Below are 24,010 nucleotides of genomic sequence, written 5' to 3'. Positions count from 1 at the left end.
TTACAACTAAGAGATGAGGTTATTTAACACGTGGCAGCTTGCTTCAACAGGAGAGATAGAGGCATTGCTATGTAATCCTGCATCCGTGCATTTTGTAGGTTTCCTCCCTTGGCACCTCTGCTTTGAATACACTCAAGTAAGATAATATTCTTTTGAAAATGTTTCCAAATTGTCTTAAATAAATATAAATTACATTTAAGTTGTTGTTTCAGTTGTATGTTATATTGTGTAATATTCTTGAAGAACGCGGCAGGCCCTTGAAGACAGAGGGGTTATGTAAGGACCCCCCTCTGGAGTATAGACATTATGGTGGCGGAGCCTCATTCTTGGCTGAATCTCTTTGGACAATCGTAAGATAATGTTGGTCATGGAATAGCGGTGATTCAATAGGAGGTGAGTTTCACTTTCTTGCCAAGAGTTAGATGAGAAGATTGATACCTCACTCTAATTATTTGTGCACTGAAAATGAAGGAACACCCAGCTGGTTAGTAAAATTAAATCATCTACCGACACCTTTGAAGCTCTCCATACAACGCATTGTATCATGTTTGTTTATTCAGCACACAGTGTAAAAACGCAAAGCTTATGGTGAGGCTACTTTCTTGATTTACAAGCATATTGTTGTCACTGTGAGGTTGCTTCTAGTATCTCAATTAAATAAAATGCAAAACGTAACCATTTGTTATCGTTTAATTCTCATTTTTATTCTTTACAACATGTATAGTAGGCTTTGTTTCAACATATTACAGTACACAGTTTAAAATAGTATCCAAACCCATGGCAAAATCAAATATGACAATAGTGATATTGACCTGTATTCTGAGTCATAGCACACTAAGAAAACCCAAGACTCATGGTTTCCTTTTTTTTGTATACTCTGATGACTTTTCCCCATTTTTACAACATAAAATACTCAGACATGGACAAACTCCTCACTGATGATGTTTCACTGATGATGGTAAAATACCAGAGACTCATGAATGTGTTTTCCAGACACAATATGCTCATCCCACCACATTGGCTTAAGAAGCAGGTAGGTCATAGTGTACTGGACAGATGGAATATATGCACACACGTTTACACATCCAGAGTGCTTTGGCCATTAAGAGCATCTGTCCTATTTGTTCTTTAAAGTTTTTTTTTCTATAAATCTTAGCAAAAACACCACAGAAAACTGAAGTACACATGTGTTTAAATATTGTATTATATTTGAGGGTGTCACTTTGTAAAACTCTGGATTTATAAATAACATGTGTACAGATCAACCCAAACAAATGCTACAAAAAAGTCTTTGATTTAATACATTTTTACAAGTACATACATCATATAATATTTTCTATTATTACAAAATAAGACATTGCAATTATTTTAAATTACAGTTAACGGGTTTTGGCTTTTGTTTGGGTGGTGGTGAGGGGATTTGTAAGATATCTTCACAATTAAATGTCCTCACCTTACTGTAACCCACACTCATATTTGAGAGCACTCACACCCAGGACAACAAGGTTCCTTCACCAACTGGATGTAACTTTTCTCCTTTCGAGAACAATTCTCACGCAATAGTAAGCTAGTGGAGATGTTATGGTTTTTCTATTTATCTTATGTCCTATTGTCTTTCATCGCTCTCTATCAAGCCCTCTAAAACAGCGTCCTTTCTTCCTCAGCAGCCAAACTCTTTTTTTATTCTACATCATTTTCCTCTTCATCTTCCACACCAGCCAACTCTTTTTCTGGCAGCAGGCCATAGCTGTTAAGGAAGGTCTCCACATCAGTGGCAAAGAACTCCTCATGTAGGTGCTGTGTGCAGGCCAGGAAGTTCCCTAGTAGTTCTCCAGCCTTGTACACCAGCAGCGTGGGCAAAACCTCATCCGAGAACCGCTCGGCAGCACCAGATGCGACAGCATCAATCCTGCAGAACTTTACAGTGGGGTACTCAGTTGCCAGGCAATCCAGGCAGTTGTTGAGCTCCTCACAACCTTTGACCCCAATCTTGTAGATGTGGACAACCACCACTGTGCTGTAATGCTCCTTCTCAATGACTTCAAGGAAGGCCTCACCACTGTCCAGGTCATGCACACCTTCAAACCTGGGCCCAAAGCTGAGTTTATCATGCATGTTCTGCATGCATTGTTTTCTGTATTTCTTTAAACATCCCTCATCCTCCTCCTTAAGCAGCTCATATTCTTGGACACTCATCTGAAAAAATTACATTAAAACAAAAGTTTGAATTTATATTGGCCATGGGAGTACATTATTTGCAATTTGCCCGCTGTTCCACTCGTTTTCTTTAACCATTGTAACACTAGCATGATAAAGCTTTGGTTTTTACCTGCCAAGCCTCCATGGGCTCTGTGGGCGCCGTGATATGGAAGGTATCACGGCGCTGGACGTTCTGTATAATTTAACACTCGGGAGTCAAACTTTTCTTTCATTGTGCGCCACTGAGCAGCTTTTATAGGCATTTATGGAGTGCCGCCCCCCAACACATTATCCAGTTCTCTTTAAACATCAATGGTAGGTGCACAACAAAATGACGTCATCACGGCTTGCGCTTTGTGCACATGGATGTTGTTGTGATGTTTTATTTCAACACTAATGCCAATTCGTGAAATAGACACAAAATGCAATGTATTGGTTAGGGACACACATTTGTTTGTGTCGGTCAGAAAGATTTGTTTTCTGGAAGATGTGTATTGCAAATTTCTTTTTAGGTTCAGGCAAGAAAACTGGAGATCTTAAAAATCTACATTTGAGTATATATTTTGCCAGCCAAATCAAATTGTTTCAGGATATTCAACCTTTGTTTCATTATAATAAATTTAATACTAGACTTCTATTAGCGCTTGTAAAAAGACAATAAAGTGGTCCGTGTATACGTGATATGTGTTTATAGTTAATAACTATTCCTCCTTGGCATTGAGGAGGTTGGTTTATCACAATTAGCTGGTAACACTCAATGTCTTTTTACATCTCCACAGTGGAGTTTGTCTGTACGCCCTCTGGTGTTTTGGAGAATACTGCAACAAACAACAAAGTAGAAGTCCTGTGTGTGTGTTTGGTTGTACCTTGCGGTTAATATTTGATTTGGAATCATCCTTTGGTCTGCTCGGGGATGACATTTGTCTCAGCAGTTCCTTTTTTGCAGCTGGCAAGTTGTCCTGGTCCATACTTTCCAACTTGAACCTCCTCCAGTCATTGATGACTCCTTTTGGACCTACAGAAAAGGTAAATATAGCATTCAGTTATTAAAGAGTAGCGATGAGTGTTTTTCAGGCTAGCCAAGTCTGTAGCATCTTTAAATATTTTACTTGAAAACCCCTTTTTTTCCCCAGAAAACTTTTTCTTAAATTGTGACTATGTTTGAATTCTTGTTGGTTTTTACTCTTGTATGCTCCTCGTTGTTCAACAGTTTTATTGTGTTATAATTTCAATATATGTTATAATTTAGTGAAGCGACCAGGGAGCAACTGGGGGTTCAGTGTCTTGCTCAAGGACACTTCGACACTTCAGTTTTACTGAATAACTTTGACCTTTTGTAACTCTATTCAGAAAATGTATAGGCATAAACATTTATTATTATTATAAATTATTATTATTACAACTAATGGCTGATAGAGGCAAGAAAAATTAAAACATTTTTGGTTACAGACACAATTCAATCGTTTTATCAAGGTCCAAATAATCAAAACATTTCTGGACAAAACTGGCTGTGTGTAAAATGACAATAAGAGTCTATGAGTCATTGGTGGGTATTCCTGTTTTAATTTGGGTCTGAAAGCTTCGTCTTAACCTTTTGGAAGTGCGCTAATTGCTCCACTGTTGCATAACAAAAAGAAGATTAGAGCGCCAGTTAAACTGCCAAAGCTCTCCAAATCTGTACTGTGCTTTGGACTTCCTCTTATGCATTTAGACCTAATTGCTCTGTAATCAATGTTTTTGCTTTTCTGTTTGTAATTTCTATGAGAACTTCTTAATAACTTACAACCAACGTTTATGTTTATAAAGATTGACCAGACCCACTGGCAAACACAAAAGAACAAAGAACGGTCACCAAGTTGCCAAAATATTAGGTTACTTTGTACTGCTTCTACTCACCTGTCTGGGTTGCGGTCTCTTCCAAATCAATCATTTTGTCAGACATTTTTTCTGGTTAGCTATACCTGTAAGATAACAACTTGAGGATCAGATTGAAATATTCAAAGGAGGTAATTCATATGATGTTCTCAGGATATGTTTGAATGAATAATTATTCCACTTTTTGTCTATGGCCCGTAACACTTCCTTGTTGTCAATGTTTTCAACAAGATAACTGTTTCAATTCAATTACAATGTTCAATTTAATTTAATTTGTATAGCTCAATATTACAAATCCAAAATGTCAACAACAATACAACAAACGTCATCCTTGGACCCATTACATCGGAAAAGGAAAATATATATATCTCTAAAGATTTTAAATCTTTGCACTTTGACAGAACTACCGAATACCAAGTGAGTCCCACTATCTAATTACATTAAAGCAGTCTAAGAGGATTACTGATCTTCGACAGATCTCTTTCTCTCTCACTGTTGTGAAATGTCAGTGGCGACAGTATCTGGAACAGATGGGACGCATACATAGCCACTACTTGATTGGATTAAAAAGCCTTCCCCTGTGTTTCAATACAGTCTTCCTTCCTACGTGCAGTCACAGTGCTGATCTGGGCTGATGATCTTTGTGGCCACCTTCATAACCCCCAAATCCAAAGTAGTCAATTGGAGATTTGCTGTGAATATTTCTAGCATGAGCAAATTAAGTCACATATAACTGTGTCAACTGTGTGTGCGTGAGCGAGAGATAGACAATAAACTCTTGTAAACATCTGACTTTCAATTAGACACAGACCCATGACTAAATTCAGTACTAAAAGAAATAATCTTTTGTCCTCATTCAATGCAGAAGTCTTTACTTTTAAACAAGAAATACATTTAAAAAGAACTCTATATACGATACCAAAATGTTGTAAGAAAGTGTAAATGTCAAATGATATACATGAAAATTCAAGACGGCCCTTAAAATCTGTCTCAAATGTATGTAAATTCATCCATTCAAAACTAAACTTCCTATTTCTACATATTTCAAACACAAGTATTCCAAAAACAAAAGATGTCAATAGAGTTTTTCTTACCAGTCACAGTCAAGTCCTCCCTTTGTGTCAGTAGTTAACTTTGCACTGGTCTACACTCGAGCACTTCAATGAGCTATCTGTTGCTGGATGGTGTGTGACTTTGTGTGCACGCGTGTGCCTTTTCCAACCAATGAGCTTTGTCTAATGAAGATTTTAAAAACACCCTATGGACCAGAAATAGAGCATAGATCCTAAGAGGATTTCACTTTAGGAATTAGAAGCCTCTAAAGGCCTGACTATACACAATGAAGAAAGAGAGAAAGAGAGAGAGAGAGATAAAGAGAGAGAGAATAATGCTTAATTCTTTCCAAAAATGTGAATGTTTATTATACGAGGACAATCTAATCAACCACCTGATTAGGCAGCTGATAATCTTGTGTACAACCATAATCAAGAGCAGCACACACATATATATTTTATTACATCTTACCTTTATAAACAGCACATTAAGAGTTAATTAAAACAATGTGCATTTCCCTGAGATAAACTCTCAAATAAAGCTTTGTTGTCTGGAATTCAAAGTTCTTCCATGAATTGAGTTACACATGAAAATGAACACATGATCAAAATCATTGAAAGGACAAACACTGCTAGCTATGGGTGGGAGATATCTTGTGATGCTTTATCATGTGCCTCTTGATTAAATTCAAAACAGAAATAACTCTGTAGTGTTTCTTTTATACTTCATCAAACGAAGCTCTAAAGTTAGGAGAAGTGTTTTAATAGACAAATATGTTTTTGTGATGATAACATGATTAATTTCCACTAAGATTGATAACAATTAAAACAGCAGTATTAGTAGATTTTGGTAAACTATAAATATTAAGAGCAAACAGCATATTAAATGAGTTATGGTTAGGTAGTTACAGTGCATACAAGAAATAAGGGTAAAGATTAGTTGATTTGGTTTCGATTGGGTAATGGACCAATAAGACAATGTAAAAATACTCTAATTCATGTAAAGGTTCTGCATTCAAAATACCACTTATGTCAAAAAACAGTAGTTATAGTTATCTGCAAAATGTGCTCACAGTAGGTACAATTATTAATAACACAAAATCCCCCACTTCAGAGTGTTACATTGATACATTCATGACTATATTGCAGTATGATTACTTGAATGTAAGCAGCATTATAATGTTAGTTAGTATCAAGTTACTCTAAATTAAATCTTATTTTGTAAATGAATCATCTGTTTTATGTGTTAAATCTTGATCTGCAAAAAAACTGTCAAAATAATGTAAAGTACAATGTTTCCTACATCCAGCAAAGTTAAGTACATCCAAATTGTGATTAGTACTTAAGTGAAGGTACTTAGTGACATTCAAATACGGCTGCTTTTAGAGTGGAAGTACCCATTATTCTCATCACCACAAACATCTACAGAGGTTTTAATTGGGTCTATTTGATATCTTTCTGCAAGTTAATGTTTTATTGTGGTCAGTGATGACTGGCTGTAAGATAGACAACCCGCATAGCTTTATATTTCCCTGTGTGAAGTTATACATAGAGTATAATCTTAGGTATCACCTTAGAACAACATACGTACATTCATCCAATACATTTCCGGCTGTACAATGTGTTTCCACAAGCTACAGCGTGAAAAGAAATACCTCGGTCACTCCTAATTCTTTGTCTTTTCCCCTCCATGACCCATTGTTGGCTTTCCTTTACCTGCGGTCTGAATCACTGCAGTGCAAATAGGAGCAGAGAATGCTTCCCACACCCTCAAGGTATTTTCTGGGACAGCTCATGCAACCGGGTTGACTTCAGTCCTTCATCTCTGTGGCTGTGTCCTGTATTTATTGGCTTAAAGGATTACTAGACTGGCACACAAGGCATCCATGTTAGGTGGGGTTTCATTATTACCAGTGCAGTGCCTTCTGTTCCAAAATATTATCTCAGCAATTGCTTAGACTCCAATATTAGACTTGCTACGTATAACTGAACTCACATGATAAGATGGTCGAACAGCAAATAACTGATGAGCAAATAACTCGTTGTTAGACACAAGTCACACACCACAGTAAGTGCATGCCCATAACAACCACAACAATAACAACAACAGGGTGTAGTGCCCAGAATATCATCTCTAAGAAGAAACGTTTCTGAAAGAAAGTCCTGCATGGGAGATGCACTTCAGTGTCTCTATGGAGGATTGTGTATCGGTGCTAAATGCAGAGTCGCTCTGTTACATGATCATGGATCATTGGATCACACGCTCTAGGCTGGACTTACAGGGTGAAACTAGATCAGCTCTCTAACACCCTTTCTTTTAAAAGCTAGAGGTCAGCCTTGTGCCTTTGTGATTAACCTACACGAATGCTGCTGTTCTAGAGCTCCCTAAAACTTTTTAAGATCATGATCTTTCACACAAGATCCAGGGTTGATATTAAAAAAATAATGCACACTGACTGGCTGCGATACCAACACATCCACTTCAGACTTCACACTTCAGTCATTGAAAATACAACTTTGCATAAACACCTTATATATCCAGTTAAATATATTGACTCCAATAGATTTAATCTTGCAAAATACACAAAACAATAATCACATTTTCCCATTAGAATACACCGAAGCTTGCAAAGCAAAGCAGTCTTTCTTTTGTTGATCTCCACATCAGTTCATCAGTACATACATATACCACATCAACTAATCTTTCTAGGTATGTAGTGTTGTGACCCTAAATATAAAACCTATTGTTTTTGTTATTTCTGCAATAGATTAAATCAAACATATTGCACCTTGTTTTTGTTTGTTACCTTAAAAAAAATGTACACACAAATATTTGACTTTGTTTGCCAGTTGAATGCTTAAAACAATATATGATGCCCTCAGCTTCTTTTCTCAAGGTCTGTAATTACAAGCAGTCACGGCTTCCCATACATTCATACTGCGGTTTGGGAATGTTCTGATTCTCTTTAGTAAGTCAAACACTGTACATCTCCAGAACTGCTGTGCGGCATACATGAGACAGGATGCGTTTTAATAGATCTCTCTCAGGGAGAATAGGTGAGTCCCTCAGATTCTCAGGTGACTCAGTCATGTGTGCATACCATAGAATAGCTGCTGTGTTGGGAGCAGCTAAATTAGGCAATGGCCTCCCCAGAGACTATTAATCATTAACTTGGTAGAAATCCTAGGTTGACTGCTCATACTCACTATTAGAGATGTATGTCTAACAGGTTATTTCTTCTTATGGTGCGTTCACGTGTTTGGTGTGAACGGCCCATTACACCTGTCATGGATTGATTACAACTGTAAGAGGAAAGAACGTTTAAACCAAAAGAGGAAACCACCTTAATTCTATAAATAACAAACCTCTGTATCCTTTTTATTTTGGCATTTACTTCTGACAAATAATATCTAATCTAATCTAATAGTTGCCCTTGTGTTGCCCCCTCTTAGACACACACACACACACACACACACACACACACACACACACACATACAGACTCACGCACACGCACACACACACACAGACTCACGCACACACACACACACACACTCACGCACACACAGACTCACACACACACCCACACACACACAGACTCACGCACAAACAAATACACACGTACAGACTCACACACACACTCACACATACATACAGACAGACTCACGCACACACAGACACACATACAGACTCACGCACACACAGACTCACACACACACGCAGACTCACGCAGACTCACGCACACACACTCCACCTTTCCATATTCAGCGACAGGCATGCCTGGTGAGTTTGTGCCTGGTCTTTTCATCTGTAAAAAGGAAAACTTTTACAGTTCTGTAATTTCCCTCAGACTCAGAAGTGGTTTCCCCTATGACATTTTATTCACTGTAATAATCAATGTTATGAGAGCAGTAGGCTATTGCAGGCAGTCTGAAAGTCCGGCCTTGCGCGATTTGAGGCCCACAGCCAACACAACTCTGCTGCTCTGACTAAGGAGTCTTCACTTTCCGCTCAATGATGCAGACATTGCAGCATTAGGGGAGACTCACAAGGTCTCTCAGTGCAGCCCCTGGGGTTTGAAATAACCATCAGCTGATTCGTCGTACGTTACAGTTTTTCTCGATTGCTTAAGCACGATTTTGATGGTTTTGTTTTGTTTTTCAAAACAGTACACACAATTCACACACCCACAAACCCAATTAGCAAAACACCTCAGATCCTTTGCAAAATTAAACACTCTTGTAAAAACTATACACTAATTTATAAAAAACATATTTTGATACCATATGAAACACACACGTTGCATATGACTTAATTTGGTTTGGACCAGTTACACACTGCTGTTGAATACCTAAAACACTTTTAGCAATTCTACTTGTGAAGTACACAGAGAAAGTGCAAAACATCGCCCACATTTGCACCACTATAAGTACAATGTCTGATCACACTTTTTGCAAAACAATACACAGAGTGATTTGCAAAACACTAAACACACTTGAACAGTATACATTAGACACCGCACAAGACCAATGATGCAGACTGATGAAAATGTACATTTATTTTCTCTATATACTCAAATTAGTCAACATGGAGATTCACAACAAAACCATGTCCCAGTTTTCATGCATCACCCTCCTTGGTTGAAGATTGAACTCACCTGCTGCATTTCATTGCGCTTAATAAACCTGATTGGTGTGTCCGCAATTAAGCAATCTTGTGTTTGCGCACCTGACTGCTGTGTTTAATCAATTGGCACATAGGTGTGGTAATTTGTCTTTCAGAGCTTTGGAATTGCAAGGAAGTGACATCTTGATATACTTCTGTGTGTAATGGATAGCAGTTGGTTTAGTGTTTTGCAAATCACTGTGTGTATTGTTTTGCAAACAGTGTGAGGCAGACATTGTGCTTATGGTGGTGCATATCTGGGCCGAGTTTTGATCCTTGACTGTACGGTTTGGATAATTGTGTAATACTTTTGATTTTAGTGTATATTCAATCCTAAAAAACTGTAATATGTAAGTAAATGTATTTAGAAAAGTTTGTTTTGTTATCCATTTTTCAATCTCAATTTTACTTTATTAAAATGTAACTAGTTTGGCGTAGTTTCAGCAAAAAGGAGGCTGCATGCACACTTGAATGTACACTTTATAGTTAAATACGTGCATGCAATCTCATCACAATGGAGGCTAGATATCTGTTTTAGGTATTTACAATATAGAAATACATAAATAAACACTTTATTAACAACACAACTACAGACCCAATGCCAGTACCCAGACCTACCTATGACCAGATGGCTTTGGACAAGAGAATGGATACAAAAAATAGAAATAAAGGATGAAACTGAAAACATTCAAATCTAATATCATATTTCAAACATAATAATAATAATAATAATCTAAATAAATATAAATATAAACATACTTCCATTCATCCCCATCAAACACAGGTATTCTTTTTAAAAAGTTGATCCAAAACAACCTGCATGGCTAGTTACTCGTACAGATATGTGAAAACACAGCGAACTAAAGCTTTAAATCTGTGATGAAGTGGATGAATCCAACACTTACTTTCCACTGCCTACTTTGGGAGTACAGTGAATGCCAAAAGCATTGAGTGCATGTTAACTCTGAAGCAAACAGATGGAAATCATGATAAAGTGCGTATGGATCGAGGACAGGTTTAAAATGGATAAACAATGGAGAAGAGGATGAGTCAATGGCATGACCCATATGGTTTCACACAGAAAATAACGTTTTCGATATGAATGTTATGTCTCTATGCGTGTGTGTGTCTGCCTCAGTGTCTGGTATGAGCACTGGAAATGCACGGACATTGTCGTTTGATCTTACGGAGAAAATTGGAAAATAAGCTTTGTTTCTTCAGTGATTCATTGTGGGTGCAAGTTTTTCTTTCCTAAAAACTCTCCCTGCGTGTGAAATGTCACGAATGTCTTGCAAATGAAGTCATGGCAAAATTGACAAAAGATCAAAACAACAGAGATGTCCTGACATCAGAAATCAATCCATACTGCATTTCTTCTGTGAAGCCTTTTCTGTGCTCAAAGGCAAAACCTTCAATCGTGCTGTCAATTTATCACTCAAGTTGGATTAACGTTATTCTCAAACAATAAGAGAGTACAAGTCATATGCACAGATTTTTTTCTCAATCCATTCTTACTGTGTTGATACTTGGAGTCTTAAATCCATGTCATCTAGGTTTCTATAACAAGGTTTAATGGCGTTTGGGTCTGACTTGATAGAATATAAATAACAATATATGTATACCTATGTCTTTAAAATGTCTTTCCCCATTGTTTTAGCAACACAATCAAAAACAGCTTGAGCATGAGGTAAAGACAAAATGTATCAGCACACTTAGAACGTGGTCTAAATAAACATTCCTGAAGTATTGAATTCTTTAGGTGCAGGTATTAGAAGTAGCTTTTATTTGGTCTAGAAGAGATGTTAATGTTATGTTTATTTTTGGTGGCTCTTGAGAGATAATTAATTAGCAACAATTTCGATAATCATACAGTTGCTTAGGGAAAGTTTTCAAACAAAAATGACCAACACTTCACTGGTTCCAGCTTTTTATATGTGAGCTTTTACTGATTTTCTTATATGATGATAAAACTTGAAATCTGTGAGCTTTGGACAATTTAGGCGACATCATCTTGAGCTCTAAACAATTGTGATGGGCATTATTCACCATTTTATTACCAAACTATAAATCGTTATTGAAAGTAATTCATGTTTAGCCTGAGCAGTCTTACTTTGCCTGTTTAATCTATTATATACATTCATATTGACAACAGACTAATGTGTGTCTAATACTTTTCATGCAAAAGTGAAATTAATTGATTCAAAGGTCTCTTTGAAATTTCAACCACACTACTCTATAACTCCATATAGTCTATTCTCTTACTTATCTTATGCTCTCTCTCTCTCTCTCTCTCTCTCTCTCTCTCTATATATATATATATATATATATATATATATATATATATATATATATATATGATTTTTTATGGAAACACATAACACAGTTGGTCAGTAATTTTCCCTTATCATCATCACCGTCATCACTATCATGACACTGAGAAATAAGAGAAAGTCATCGTGCACAAGAAGAAATGTGTTTCATTATTGAAATGTGGTTTTGTGGATAAACATCTCCATAAATACCCCTGATTCACGTGTGTGTGTGCGTGTGTGTGTGTGCGTGGGCGTGCATGTGTGTATTTGTTTGTGCCTATTGTGCAACAGCAGGTTCAGTGAGTGCGTAAGAGAGGGAGGGTCGGGGGGGGGGGGGGGGGGGGGTCGGGGGGGAGTGACGAGGCGGCAGTCACCCTCCTTCTCTGTCCAGCCTCTGTTGCTACTATTGCAATCCATTCATAAATATGAGTCACGCCACAGTAATGTTGGTGTTTCTGTTTTCAATGCTGGCGGTCCCTCTTGACTTTTCAAGTTCACAGGGAAAAAGTGACGCATACATTAAAAACATTGTACTGCGATATAGTTATCGAAGATGCCACTGGGAGGAGCTGCAGGAACAATAAAACCACAAGAAAAAGCTGCAATCACAGTCGTCAGTGAATGCAGCAGGTCTGTAAGAGAGAGAGAGAGAGAGAGAGAGAGAGAAGGGATGATGGGAGGACGATAGTCATTCATTAAATTCCATTTCTATTTTCCTTAGTCACGAATCAAATCATTGGGCCACAAATTATTAGGCACTTCCCATGGGCGCAAGTAAAAGAACACCAATATTTAAATCTAGTCAACTTACAAATCAAGGTTACAGAAATAAAGATGGTACAAATATTTAGAGATAAAAAGCTTAACTAGAACAGAGCAGTTCACATGGAGCTCAAGGTAAAACAATGGAACAAATAAAACAAGATAAAAAGTGATAAGCGGTAAAACAAAAGTGAGAAAATGACCTCTGTCATACTACAGAGCTTTCGAGAGAATGTTTTAAATATGTAAATTAATCAGTTATTAAGTAAGGTTAGGGCCCTAAAACTTTCTGAAGATTATACAATTGTATGTTATAGTGACCTCAATATCATCCAAAACCAATCTGTGTAAAATGTTGATATTTCTTATATGTTTTACACAGTGAAAAAAAGCCTAGAGTCAAATTGACCCCAAAGAACACCGATGTGTACAAGATGTGTACAGGACATTGAACACATATCATCATGTGAATTTTATGTTTACCCAGTTGTCGCCAATAAATTAAGAAAAGTAATGAAATATGAAGCAAAAGAAATGATGTCAATTATTTATTTAGAGACGTTAAACATTGAATGTGGTCAAATTGACCCCAAAGGTAATAGGAGGGTTAAAGAAAAAAAAATATTCTGTATACATTTTAGTACACACGCTATTCAACATTCGTTCTGCTTTTGCCATCCGATAATGCTATATCAGAATACTATGACTATGAACATGACAAAGATGTTGTTGAAAAGGAGCAGGTGATGCTAAAATAACGTTTTCTGAGTAAAAAAGTAACGATCAGTTGCACCCCTGTTATTGCCGTCAATGTCAAAAAATACAAAGCTCATCTTGAAATTGCTGATTTGTCTGACTAAAATATAATAAATACAAAATCTGAGTCATTGCATCATTAGACATGAGTACTTGTGCTTCTGAAATAGAGTGAGCGCCTTAGAGTGGCTTACAGACCAGATCAAACCAGCCGCGAGTTAACTGGCAGCTTCTCTTTTAGTTAGCTGTGACGATGGTCCACACGTCACTGCCTACGATTTTGACATGTCTGGGAGCCCTGATACCAAATGAAACATCAATATTGGTCATGCTTTCAGTGCTGATTGAACTGTGCTATATTCTGGAAAGAAGCCAGTTTCTTCCTCAGGTTTTCTTCTCAGTACGCTTCATCGCCTCCCACTCCCCTTCTGCTTGTCTCACTCGCCCCGTCACTCCCACTTAAGATCACATCTGTTTTCATGCAGTCTCCAGCCAACATGACTCACTCTAAGCATTATGTCATTGATCATAAGGTACACCTTTATAAATCACGATAATTGTTGTCTAAATATGCACACATTAACTATTAGAGATCATTTAAAGAGTTTCTGTCTGTTATATGATGCTACATTAGTAAGAGCATGAAAAATAAAGATTACCCATTGGCTGTCAATATTCTGTATTTTAGCAAGCCTTATTCCATTATTCTTGCATTATGTGGCCCATACAGTACAGCGTTTGTACATTGTACAGTATAAAAGGTGTCATTATAATATATATACATAATACAAATTATTCAGTAGATATAATTTTAGATGTCTGATTTAATTCAAACTATATTGTCCCCAAATATCCTCAACTTTGGTTTGTGTTTGTTTATAACATTGTGCTCTGTTACAGGTGCGTCATTGTTGTGCTATTCTGAAATCTACTTTTAGAAAACGATGAGCTTCTATTAGTTAACGCGTAAGTACGTGCAGTGTGAGTTACATTCAACGCTTGAATGGCCCCATAGTCACATCCTTCTTCTAATCTCCAAGGAAACACGAGAAGGTGTGCTTCTGCATTGATGGCATGCTTTGAGTCCCATGATGTCACCAGATATGTTGTGACAACACAGAACAATGATTACTTATGTCATGGGAACCTTAGCAGTATCTTCTGTTGGTTCCTCTATTAATTAGTTGTTACCTGTAGAGTGCCAAACATTGAGCATATGTTACTGTCACTGTTCCAACTTATTGTTTTCAAGAGAAAACACATCTATTGTTACCAGTTAAAAGAAAGTTATATGGGATTGTTGTTGTAATGACAGATGCTGTGAAGGGGAATTCTGTGTCAGGAGCTTTTACAAATATTTGTCTGAAAATCCATTCCAGTGGTGGAAAGTAACCAATAAGTCAATAAGTACATTTAATTAACGTATCTTTAAAGCTTCAAGAAAAGTTATTTTTGTGTTGATTTTGGCGGTCCCTTTGGACAAAAGTGGTAGTGTTCCCTGTTAAACACCTCCCAGTTTACTGTAGCAGGGATCTACCAGTCTGCTCCACTCAGTCCTGGTTCTGGTTGCCCTCCAGTGGGCCCAGAAAAAAGGCCATGGTCTCTAGCAGCGTTGTGTTGGTTCCTAGTGAGGCAAAGCTGTGCTCCTGGATGAAGGAGGAGAGCCTGCTGGGGCCAAACACTGGCTCAAGATATGGCCATTTGCATTCCGGTTTTCATGTGGGCCAACGTATAGTCTATACACGCTTGTGACTGGAGGAGTTTCAGTTGTTTGCAATCTGCTACCTCACTCAAGGACAAGAACTTTAAGTACAAATTTGAGGTACAAATGTTTATACATTTGTACATTCCATACAACTTTATAATAAACTACATCTCAGAGGCTTACGTGCATGCCACACACATATGATGATCTCATAGAATATGATGCATTACTGTAGATTAAACAAGCCAACAGTGTATCAAGTATTTAAAATTAGCACAACCTAAACACCTACACACATTGACACAGCAGTAATATTAATCCAAACACGTTATATATAATAGTGACTGTCAGAGAGCATTTTTATGCAGAATGAGTACTTTTACTTTTGATACTAGAAGTCCATTTTATTGATGATACTAACATACATTTACTTGAATAAGGTTTTGAATGCAGAACTTTTACTTGAGTTTTTTTTCAAGTATAGTATTTCTATTTTTACCTAAGTATCTGAAAACTTAGATTTTACACTTAACTTAATCTCTGTTCGACTTCCACTTAAGAACTTGTCAAGAGATCTTGAAGAGTGAGTCCGATTGTGAAGAAAAGAGCTGCTAGAAGTCCTAAGTTCTAACAAAAACATACACGTACATTTATCGTCAAGTTACGTGCTGATTCTGGACACCAATTAAGCGTGGCTTTGCTGAATGTGCTTCCAGTCAGTCTCTTGGTGTCCAGTAGTTGTCCTGCCAAGTCCTTGATCCCTGTTGAGTCTGACTCACCGAGCTTTCCAACGAACGCAAACACATCATTTTGTTTTGATGGCCTGGGAAAAGATTAAATGAGCCACATGTTTTATTCTTTGAAAAGGAAAAGTACTGAAGGAGTTTCAAGCCAGGAGTACAACTACTGAATCACATAGCTGTCGTTATAAGAGCAATGTTATTAATCTGTATCATTTCTTGTGTTTTGATATAATCTACAATCGTTTTTTATGATTCATTTCAATTGATTTCAAATGTTTACAAAGTATGTGGAACGTGGAGAATAATTAGTGACAGAGTGCTTTGCAACTAGATGTGACAGATATGCAAGGCGTGTCAAGGTATGAGAGTTTGAGACACCCTATTACTAACATGGGAACGCGTTCAAGACACCAGTTAAAATAACTGATATTTTACAAGTCAATTGTAAAATGCTGTTAGTCATTAGAGTTATGTGTGAGAAAGGGACTGAGCAACACTGTCTGTGTGTGACAAGAGGTAATTATGTTTTCAGACCAAATTTATTGATAGTGAATCTCTGATGAAAAAAAAACGGATTCCTTAAAAACGTGTTACAATATCATAATGTCTGTTTTTCTGTATATGTTAGAGTTTTGAAGCATATGAATTTTCTAGATACAAAAAAACTAATTGTCCCTTTAAGTGTCCACACACCAGCAATTAATTTGCAAGAAATCATCACAAATAAACACCACTTTTATGATTTTTGAAACGTGAATGCAGAATAAAAAACTAACGTCTATAAACAAACTACACCACAATTGCATGTTCGCGAGTATACACAACACAGCACGGACTAGTCAGCGTGATGTTGTTTTGTAGGAGACTAAATGTATATTGTGGACCAAAACCGCAGACCTTATTTCAGGCATCTATCCAAAAACCCAAACAAAATACCCATCGACTCAGAGACGAGGGAACCGGAAGTGCAAAAACGCTGTCTCACGTTTGTGAATAAGGAATAGTCCAACATTTTCTGAAAAATGTTTTCCCCCAAAAAAGATTGAAACATTGTCATTGTCAGCGATGGGGGACACAATCCACACTGCTTATGATATTGCAATGATTACTTCCTAAATTCAAGTGGTATCCAAAGTCCTCCCCTTTATGTTACTATCCCTCGCCATACTTGATTACCCGGATTACAGCAACCATAAGCCTTTTAAATGTACATAGTGGCATGCGAGTATTGTATCAAAATAGGCTTGGAAGAATGTCAGAGTGTTCCAGTGTTTTAGGTTTCAGAGATTGAGTGATTCTTATCAGCTTAAGTAAAGCTCTGAGAGTGGAGTTAGATATACAACAAAGATCATCTCTAACATCTTTGGTATGTGACGTCATCCGCTGAGTCGGCCTCTTCAGGCCCTCAAATGGTCTGTACAATGTATAACTGTCCTGTATGTCTAATAGATGAGTAAGTGTGTGCTACGTGTGAGTGTCTGTCGATGATATGACATGACAGCAGGTTCGTGTGATCCCTGATAGATGTCATTATTTTATTATTTAGTCATCCTGTGACACAGTGTTGCAGATGAGACCTTAGAAGGCTCTATTGTAGAGATGCTGTAGGTAGTTTCTGTCTACGGGGACACTCCTGTGATGTCCACATCAGACGACACATGCGGGCCGATCGGAAATGGAAAGTCGAGTTCCAGACATTCCTCCTCGCTGAAAGTCACAGAGACATCCAGAGCATGAGGGTCAGACCTAGGCAAGAATGAAGACAATATGGACAGATTTATTCAACGTTTCTTCCTTTATTTCCATCTGTCTGTCCTACCTTCTTTCTTTGGACTACAATACATATAATCTGGAATCTTTGTTTCCTATTCATTTTTGTTTCTGTCATTCCTTCGTTTTTTCTTTTAATTTCTTCTGTTTTGGTTTCTTAGCACAGATACCCTGTCTTCTTATGTGTGGATTAATCAATACTTGTTGATAAATTACTTCAAGAACTAGAGGTACATTTCCATGATTTATCGTTGGTAGATCAGAATTCAGCATGGTGTCATTTTAACCTGTTACTAGGAATGCCATTAGCAAGCCAAAATCAACTAGAAACAAATGGGTGTAAACACACAGGTAGATAAAGATGAGTCATCAGGTCTTCTCTTCCTCTTACTTGCACAATGTTTCTTTGTGTGTGCAGATTTCTTTTTAAAAATCTCTTGCCCTTCCCTTCTTTCCCTGCAGCGGCTTCTTTCATCTCCTATAGATTCACCTCAATTGCACATTTACTGTTTAGTCAAAGCTTTCTGATTTATCTTCCTGCCCATAACAGGAATTTTCTAATGACCAGGTTAACAGTCAAAGCAGTGAATGGCTGTAGAACAACCTACCAATTCACAGAAATACACCCAGGCATGCTGTCTCACACACCCAGGCTTTTCCTTATAACACTCACTATGGCTTAAACTATTGCGTGCTCATGACAGTATGACAAAAACGTGATTAGTATGATAGTGTCAAGAGTCAAGTGAAACTATCATCATTTTGAAAGTGACATCATTGCCAATGAGAAGTGGAGAGCATTGCTGTGCCAGTTGAGTTGCCCTAACAACAGCAAAACACCTCACATCATCATGGGAGAGACATTACATGACAGGATATCATCTCTGGCTTGAGTTTCTCCAATGTAAGGATGCAGTTCTATGTTTGTAAAGTGGACAGCATTTGGTGAGACAAAACAAGCAGGGAGATTCTGCCTCAGGCTCTTGGAAGCTGAAAATGGGTATTTCTCACAATGTTCTGATATTTTATAAAGAAAATGATTTGAATAATAGAAAAAATTGCCCAGGTCCACAGATGTTTTTGATGTGTAAAGCTCTTAAAGGGAAACTGCTTTTTCACGTCAAAGTCTGTTCCCAAATCTTTGGGAATACTACATATTTGAAAACAGCTGTATAAAGCTTGTTGTGGCTACATAAGGGGACTGCATGAAGTCAGATCAATGTCCTTGAGTGATCTCAACTTAAGTTGGGTCTGAAGACTAAAGGTTTGAAAATGAAATAGTTCTTCGGGTGTGGAGTCAGAATATAGGGGCCATACCTCTGAAGCTGGCTCTTCATCTCTGCTTAAGGTTTAAGGCTACAATAGCTGCTTAGTAAGTATTTATTAGGAATAACTAATAATCAAGGGGGTCTTCAACAACAATAGTACAATATACGCACAATAAGACAAAACATTTAACAAAAAAACTAAATAATTGATCAATACAGAATTGGACAAAAAATAAACAAACAAAGAAAATCAGGAGATCTTACTTCAAGCTGAGCATAACAATTGATCATTCATGCATACATTATAGAAACGTATTAGTGTCAGTAATAATATGAAGTTATAAATACATAATGTATGTGTTGTTATTATGGATATTTAGAATTGATCGTCTGGGGATTTTTTTAAGTGATAAGTTGTATATGTAAATATTTACAGGTAGATTATTATAATCAGAGGGAATATTTAACATAAAAGTTGTTTGAAAGCTTATTACTTATTACTTATTAGACTGTAGCGTTATCAGCAGTCTATTATAAACTACATTGAGAGGAAGATGATCAGTTTTATATCTGATATACATCATCAGCATAATTGGTAAAAGGCGTTAAAGCAAGTTTCTTTCCAACAATAAATGAAAAGCAGTTTATGGATCAGTAAAAAAAACATTACTGTAGTTCATCTTCTTCATAATATGATGTATGGCATTTAAAGGACAGTTCAGAGTCAAGAAAAGGGCTTGACTCTTAATTTTATTTGGAGTATTCAACTCTTTCCAATGGCGTGATCAAGACAGGCAATAACACATGAATGAGCTTTAGATTTGGATGTAATGCTTTGGCGAGTATGAGGTCAAAGTTAATCATAGTGTGAGATTTAGTTTTATCAGGAAGTAATTTATAAGCTGTGAGCCAGTGTTGTAGGGTACTAAAATCAGTGAAGGCGATTGAATCGGTATTAGATTAGTTTTAGATGTGTATTGTTATAGGAATGTGGTGCCATGTAGTTGGAGAACTCGATTCATCGTTGGGTCAACTTAAGATTGAATTCTGTGTGACAGCAAAACAAAGCATCAAGGCTACAGTCGTGTGTAAAGGAACTTTAGAAAACGGTATACTCTCAGATACATTTGTGATTGTGTCTTTTAAATCGATGTAAGTGACAATTGGCTACTCGTGGGTCAGTGCTAGTGCTTTACATTTGTAGGTGGCCGGCACCAGCTCCCAGTTGACCCCTGCTCCTGCCACCTGCAAGGCGTCACGTAACTCCGGTCTTGGATCACGGCCTGTGCACCAGGTACGGTTGCAGAGAGGTCCAGAAGCGGTCAGGGGGAAAACACACAATGAAGTCTCCTGATCTACTCCCACACCAAAGCCCACGTCCTGCTCACGCTTATTACATCCACACAAAGCAATATGTGCTCCCCTGCTCAATCTCATAGACCGGGACCTGAGCATGCCATTGATGCTCAATGGAATAATAAAACTCACCCTCGGGCAGCTAACAGTGGGGAAAACAAATAATTTGCACACACAATTAGGTCATTTTCATGCCGTGATGGGCCAAGCCCCTCTGATGCGGAATCCTACGCCTGGTCCTTTGAAGTACAGGACAAAGATTATGAGATGGAGGAGGAATGACAACTGATGCACATGACTTAATTAATGTCATTCTACTTGCTTCTGTGTGTGTGGGTTTGTGTTTAAAGCTCAATTTGTCCAGTGTGAGGGGAGAGAGTAAATGTGCCCTCGTATCGGTTATGAGAAATGTGTGAATGGATGGGAAAATGTTGCTTGTCATTGTCTGTGTTTAGATGGGATGATGCCTGGCAGCCTGACTCACCACTCTGTGCTGCCAGTCACGTCAACATTCCTTCCACCATGTTTGACTTGGAATGGGTACCCTCGTACAATAACTTTAATCCTCAGTTGCACTGCCAGCCTATACTGCCGAGGCAATGTTTCCTGTATGCTTTGGGTGCTAATCTTCACACCTCATATACAGTAAAAAGGTATTTTTATCCCTCTGCTTCTTTTCCCGGCAACACGTAGATCAAGTATGGAAAGTTTTAGGGGTAAGAATAACACCACAGCCTCATCACTTTCTCTTTGGTACATGCTATGTTGCATGTGTTATGTTAGTAATCTACGTAATCCACGTCAACGTAAAGTCAAAACAGAAGCAGCACACAGAAACTGGATCATATCATTTTATCTCACAACATGCTGACTCCCTCGAACCTGACAAGTGTGTACATGTTTTAACTGATGTGCCGAAAAGTGAAAGCTCAGAAAAACTAGGTTAAGATTCAAACAACGACGAAGGAAAATATATTTTTATATACAATAAATTAAAACATGAAAGTTCTTGACATAAGACACTTTTTCTATGTATCCATCCAAATGTTATTATATCTATCTATCTATCTAAAGAATATTGTCTTTAAAAAAACAATCTACTCAAAATCATTAATGCCACTAACCCAACAGAGGAAACCCAGAACATATTAAGAAAGCATAAATTAAATTATTTATAAGAAAGCTCAATTCCTGTTAAATACTTGGCAAATCAAAATAAATGAAATAAAGCCCACAGATTCCCCCGATGAGATAAAATAAATCTTCAGAGGTTTTTATGCCATATTAATCATATTAATCAGAAAAGGAACCAAGTCAAGAGCACATCCACTCATTTCTCAGCATTGACCTTCCACAGCTGAGGAAAGAACTTACCAACATTCTGGATTCACCAATACAGGAGGAACTTTCTACTGCCCTCACTCTTATGCCCAATAACAAAGCACCCGATGGCTTCCCGGCTGGGTTCTATAAACACTTCTGAATCTTTCTACCTCCACTCTTCAACAAAATAAAACTATATCAACAATTTCTAGCAAAATAGAACACAACTGATTTCCTTACATCTCATACCAAACAAAGACCCAACTTTATCATCAAATTACCATCCCAGTTTTTTCCTCAAAGTAGGTACAAAAATCATCACTAAGGCATTAGCTCACAGATTAGAAAAAGTCACTCCAACCATAATTCCCCCAGATCACACCGGCTTTATCAAAGGTAGACTGTTTAATTAATTTAATTACACATCAATACAACAAGCCAGAACCATTATTGCCACCTTAGATGATAAAATAGCCTCTGACAGAGTAAACTAGACATTTATCTTCAGTGCATTACAAAGATTTGGCTTCGGGGACTCATTTATTGACTGGGTTAAGATTCTGGACACTCTACCTTCAGCCACTGTCATCACCAATGGAACAACTTCATAAAGCTTGACACTGTACAGGGGGACTAGGCAAGGATGCACACTATCCCCTCACTATTCACCATTTGCATTAATATATATAAAAGGAATCCAAACACTCAACACAGATCATAAGATCAGTCTTTATGCAGGTGTATTGCTCATCCTTAAAAACCCTACTCATCCTTACAAGAGACAACAAAGATACAGTAATAAAGTGTCATCATGTTGATCATAACACACTGAGCAGAAAGTTAACAAGCTTTGTTTGTCATTGTTTTACAGCCTGATAAAGATGTCTTGGACCTGCAGTTCAGCAGGAAAGGCTTGGTGAAGCCGGGTGGTGGCTGCTTCATAGTTCTGAGTCCACAGTTTGAGGTGGCTCTCTTCGTCATCTTCCTCATGTCGACTCAGAAGATGACACCTTTGGTGAAAGTGGTCCAGAAGCAATGCATCGGGAGCGAACCATTTTTGGAATATCCTCAACTTATCTGATCAATCAAAACATTAACACCACTAACCTAGACCCCACCCCCCTTCAATCTCAGAATTAGTTAGCATCCCCTTCTCAAAAAACAAATGTAAAAAAATATATAGAAAAATATCACTGTCTGTCATAATATCATGAAAATGGGAATTAGACTTGTTCACCCCTCCTGATGCTGACTTCTGGAACTAAATTTGGAATAAAATTGTCAAACTACAACTCATACAGGATAAGATACTCCACATAATTCACTCCACTGGGCAAACAATGTAAAATTGTATTCACGTCAGAAATCTGCACACAAAATAGCCCGGATAGCTATGTTAATCAGAACAAAACAAACAGCCGATTACTCCTTGTAGACCTAACTATCGGCAAGAAAACTATCTTCATAAACTGGAAATCAAGGAATATCACACATACACTGGAAGAACCGAATGATAGATTACCTTTCAATTAAAAATCTTCCATCATATTCACTCCATCAGTTTTTACAAACGTGACACCACCCATCCTATTAATATTAAAATGATATATATAGTCAAAAAACAAAATAAAACAATACACAATTTAGTATTAAAAATAAATGATAATAAATAAATAAATCAGATTTATTATCAATAACTACAAAAAGAAACAATAACCCACTTGACGATACCTGACTGATCCCGCTAACCCGTTCTGGAGCTCCCTGACGGTGCCAGCATTCATATTTCTGTTATTATTAGTGTTAAATGCACATGCTTATTGATTTTGTATTGTATGTTATTTCCACTTGTATTAATTTACTTTCTTATTGTCTTTCCTATCATTTCACATAGCACACACACAAACACAACTACATGATGTTATCTGGCCTGTATTCACTACTCTTGTTGTCCTGTTCTGTTCTGTTGTCTTGCAATACAAGACAATATGTTCTTGCAATGCAATACAAATTCAGAACACACATTTGCAAATACGTACACGTGATACATCTGATTTAGGTATCTGTCTTTAATCACAACTTACCATTAGAATATGTGGAAGATTTAGTAAAATGGCTCGACTATAACAGTCTGTCTTTATTATCATTTCAAGACACATTTTTGATAAATTTTTTTCCATTGCTATACCCCCAATCAATGAAAGATAACATTTTAAAATGGCAT

General features: G+C 37.3%; 2 protein-coding genes across 2 annotated transcripts; one reads left to right on the top strand and one right to left on the bottom strand.

The window, feature by feature from the left end:
• Positions 1-707: 707 nt before the first annotated feature.
• On the bottom strand, positions 708-5,273 carry pdcb (phosducin b). The gene is made up of 4 exons (XM_034530082.1): positions 5,169-5,273; positions 4,096-4,160; positions 3,066-3,214; positions 708-2,196 (listed from the first exon to the last, which is right to left on the bottom strand). The coding sequence occupies exons 2-4, from the start codon at positions 4,139-4,141 to the stop codon at positions 1,681-1,683; spliced, it is 711 nt and encodes a 236-aa protein (XP_034385973.1). The 5' UTR covers positions 4,142-4,160; positions 5,169-5,273; the 3' UTR covers positions 708-1,680.
• On the top strand, positions 3,034-23,355 carry LOC117729219 (poly(U)-specific endoribonuclease-like). Its single transcript, XM_034530083.1, has 3 exons — positions 3,034-3,225; positions 20,312-20,401; positions 22,658-23,355. Exons 1-3 carry the CDS (start codon positions 3,199-3,201, stop codon positions 22,865-22,867), a joined length of 327 nt encoding a protein of 108 aa, XP_034385974.1. The 5' UTR covers positions 3,034-3,198; the 3' UTR covers positions 22,868-23,355.
• The last annotated feature ends 655 nt before the right edge of the window (positions 23,356-24,010 follow it).

Source organism: Cyclopterus lumpus, chromosome 4 (genome assembly GCF_009769545.1).
Source record: "Cyclopterus lumpus isolate fCycLum1 chromosome 4, fCycLum1.pri, whole genome shotgun sequence".
NCBI classification, from domain to species: domain Eukaryota; kingdom Metazoa; phylum Chordata; class Actinopteri; order Perciformes; family Cyclopteridae; genus Cyclopterus; species Cyclopterus lumpus.
The sequence above is the reverse complement of the archived record's forward strand: the minus strand, read 5'-3'. Positions and strand labels throughout refer to the sequence as shown.

Bases quoted from the DNA above. Each gene is read 5' to 3' on its own strand.
- LOC117729219 (XM_034530083.1), top strand. From the start codon at position 3,199: ATGACTCCTTTTGGACCTACAGAAAAG. The intron at 3,226-20,311 runs GTAAATATAGCA...TTACATTTGTAG, and splicing joins CTTTTGGACCTACAGAAAAG to GTGGCCGGCACCAGCTCCCA. The intron at 20,402-22,657 runs GTACGGTTGCAG...ATTGTTTTACAG, and splicing joins GATCACGGCCTGTGCACCAG to CCTGATAAAGATGTCTTGGA.
- pdcb (XM_034530082.1), bottom strand. From the start codon at position 4,141: ATGTCTGACAAAATGATTGATTTGGAAGAGACCGCAACCCAGACAG. The intron at 3,215-4,095 runs GTGAGTAGAAGC...CCTTTTCTGTAG, and splicing joins AGAGACCGCAACCCAGACAG to GTCCAAAAGGAGTCATCAAT. The intron at 2,197-3,065 runs GTACAACCAAAC...TAATTTTTTCAG, and splicing joins AATCAAATATTAACCGCAAG to ATGAGTGTCCAAGAATATGA.